The sequence below is a fragment of the Dipodomys ordii genome, unplaced genomic scaffold (assembly GCF_000151885.1).
Source record: "Dipodomys ordii isolate 6190 unplaced genomic scaffold, Dord_2.0 Scaffold147, whole genome shotgun sequence".
Lineage (NCBI taxonomy): Eukaryota > Metazoa > Chordata > Mammalia > Rodentia > Heteromyidae > Dipodomys > Dipodomys ordii.
In genome coordinates this window covers 856,570-858,877 of record NW_012267363.1, presented here as the reverse complement: position 1 = coordinate 858,877, position 2,308 = coordinate 856,570, and the positions used below count along the sequence as shown (strand labels likewise).

The window sequence follows — 2,308 nt, the reverse complement described above, 5'->3', positions numbered from 1 at the left end:
AAAAAAAAAGTTTCAATCCTAAGCAGAAGCAAAACATGAAAGAGGAAGAGGGATGCTGACGTGAGTTACGGACATCCTTCTCGCCTTAAGAGTGTAAGTTCCTGGTGCCACAGGCTCACCCTGCTGCCAGGCCTCTACTCTATCCCCAGACCATAGGCACCACAATCACCAGGCGCACCAAGCCTGGCAGTGACCTCAGTCAACAAGGTTTGCTGAGTACACACATAGCAGGCTCTGTCTGATACACAAGTCTCTTGTATATTTGAAACTTCAGGCATATTGCCAGAACTACTCAAGACAAGGCTGGCCATCCAGATTCTTTCACTGTGCCTCTCCTCTTTATTGAGAACACTCCTGTCCACAGGGAGGGAGGGAAGGGTTCCCTTCAAATAGTACCAGGGATGAGCCTAGTACAGAAATGCTTCCCTTCACAGAATAAGAAACGTGCAGTATTATGGTTTAAATAGTCTTCCACTAAGTATTAGTTTAGCTTAGAAAGTCTGCTTGAGATCTTATGTCAAGGTTGGGATGCTAGAGTTGGGCTAGTTCCTTCCCAGCTTCTCCCTTGCCCACTGTAGTCAAAATCCAAGTTTTCTTTGTTTCAGGAAGTTTCGTCCCTTCCACCGTCAGTTTAAATCCTTTCCTGAAATTTCTTTTCTGGGACCCAAAGCCGCAAGTCCTTTTCAGGCTCTGACAACCCCCAGCAGCTTGCAGCATTCCAGGTAAGCCTGTCTAATTCCTGAGGACCAAGAACTGGTTACAGGCCAAAGCCCTCCCCCTCAGGGGCCTGCTGGTCAGATTTGGGATTGGCCATCTGTTTGCTTCTTTGGCAAAATCTTTCTTGAAGCTTAGCCCAGAGAAGAGAGACACTAGGAATATTCATCCATTTTATTTGGAGAATTGGAAGTGTCCAAAGGGCTCAGAGTTAAGACCACCATCATCAGAGTGCCCTGGAGCTCCTTAATTCAGTTTCCCACCATTCCCCCAAAACACATCTCTAGGCTCTACCCTACACCTGCAGAATCAGCATTGGTGGATCCCTAATTGCTACATTCTTACAAGCTCCCAGATTCACTTCACAGTAGAGGCTGAGGAACAACTAAGGGGCAGGAGGCTGAAGGAACTCACTGCATTATATGGTCATGGTAACTTGTAGGTGTGTTGATTGAGAATTTTTTTTCCCACAGTTCTAAAGAGTATTTAGTAAAGAGAAAGAGTGTTTGAGAATTTTTTAACCTTTTAACCAAAATAGAAAAGGAATTCAGCTCTGCCAGTCTGCTTCCTTCTTTCCTTTCCTCCCTCCTTCTTTTCCTCCCTCCCTCCTTCCTTCCTTACCTCTCTCCTTTCCTCCCTCCCTCCCTCTCTTCCTTTTTCTTTTTCCTTCCTTCCTTTCTCTCTCCTTCCTTCCTTCCTTCCTTCCTTCCTTGGCCTGGGCACTATCCCTGCACTCTTCAGCTCAAGGCAAGTGCTCTACCACTTGAGCCACAGGGCCACTTCCGGTTTTCGAGTGGTTTATTGGAGATAAGAGTCTCACGGACTTTTCTGCCAGGGCTGGCTTTGAACCATGATCCTCAGATCTCAGCCTCCTCAGTAGCTAGGATTACAGGCGTGAGCCACCGGCGCCCAGCTTCCTTCCTTCTTTCTTTCTTTTTTTTTTTTTTTGGGTCCGGTCGTGGGGCCTGAACTCTGGGCGTGGGCGCTGTCCCTCAGCTCAAGGCTAGCGCTCTACCACTTGAGCCACAGTGCCACTTCCGGCTTTTTTCTATTTGCATATGTGGTGCTGAGGAATCAAACCCAGGGCCTCAGGCATGCAGGGCAAGCACTCTACCACTGAGCCACCTTCCCAGCCCCTCTTTCTTTCTTTCTTTCTTTCCTCCCTCTTTCTCCTTCTCCCTTCCTCCTTCTCCTCTCCCTTCCTCCTTCTCCTTTCCCTTCCCTCCCTCCCTTCTTTCCTTTTTTTGGAGATAAGGTCTTACTATATAGCCCAGGCTGACCTCAAATGTATGATCTCTCTGCATCAGCCTCCTGAATGCTAAGATTATAGATATGTGCCACTATACTTGGCACTTTTTTTTTTGTTGTCGTGGGGTTTGAACTCTGGGCCTGGGTACTGTCCCTTAGTTCTTCAGCTCAAGGCAAGCGCTGTACCGCTTGAGCCACAGGGCCACTTCCAGTTTTCTGGTAGATTATTGGAGATAAGAGTCTCACAGAGGGCTGGGAAGGTGGCTCAGTGGTAGAGTGCTTGCCTTGCATGCCTGAGGCCCTCAGTTCAATTCCTCAGCACCACATAAGAAAAAAGAAAAAAGCA

At 47.7% G+C, this 2,308-nt stretch overlaps 1 protein-coding gene across 1 annotated transcript in view; it reads left to right on the top strand.

Moving 5' to 3' along the window:
* The window catches only part of Dbf4b (DBF4 zinc finger B), a 51,454-nt gene that overhangs the window by 36,055 nt on the left and 13,091 nt on the right, over positions 1-2,308 (top strand). Inside the window, exon 10 of the mRNA XM_013031935.1 lies at positions 606-722. Coding sequence (XP_012887389.1) covers positions 606-722 — 117 coding nt within the window. The remainder of the gene's footprint in view (positions 1-605; positions 723-2,308) is intronic.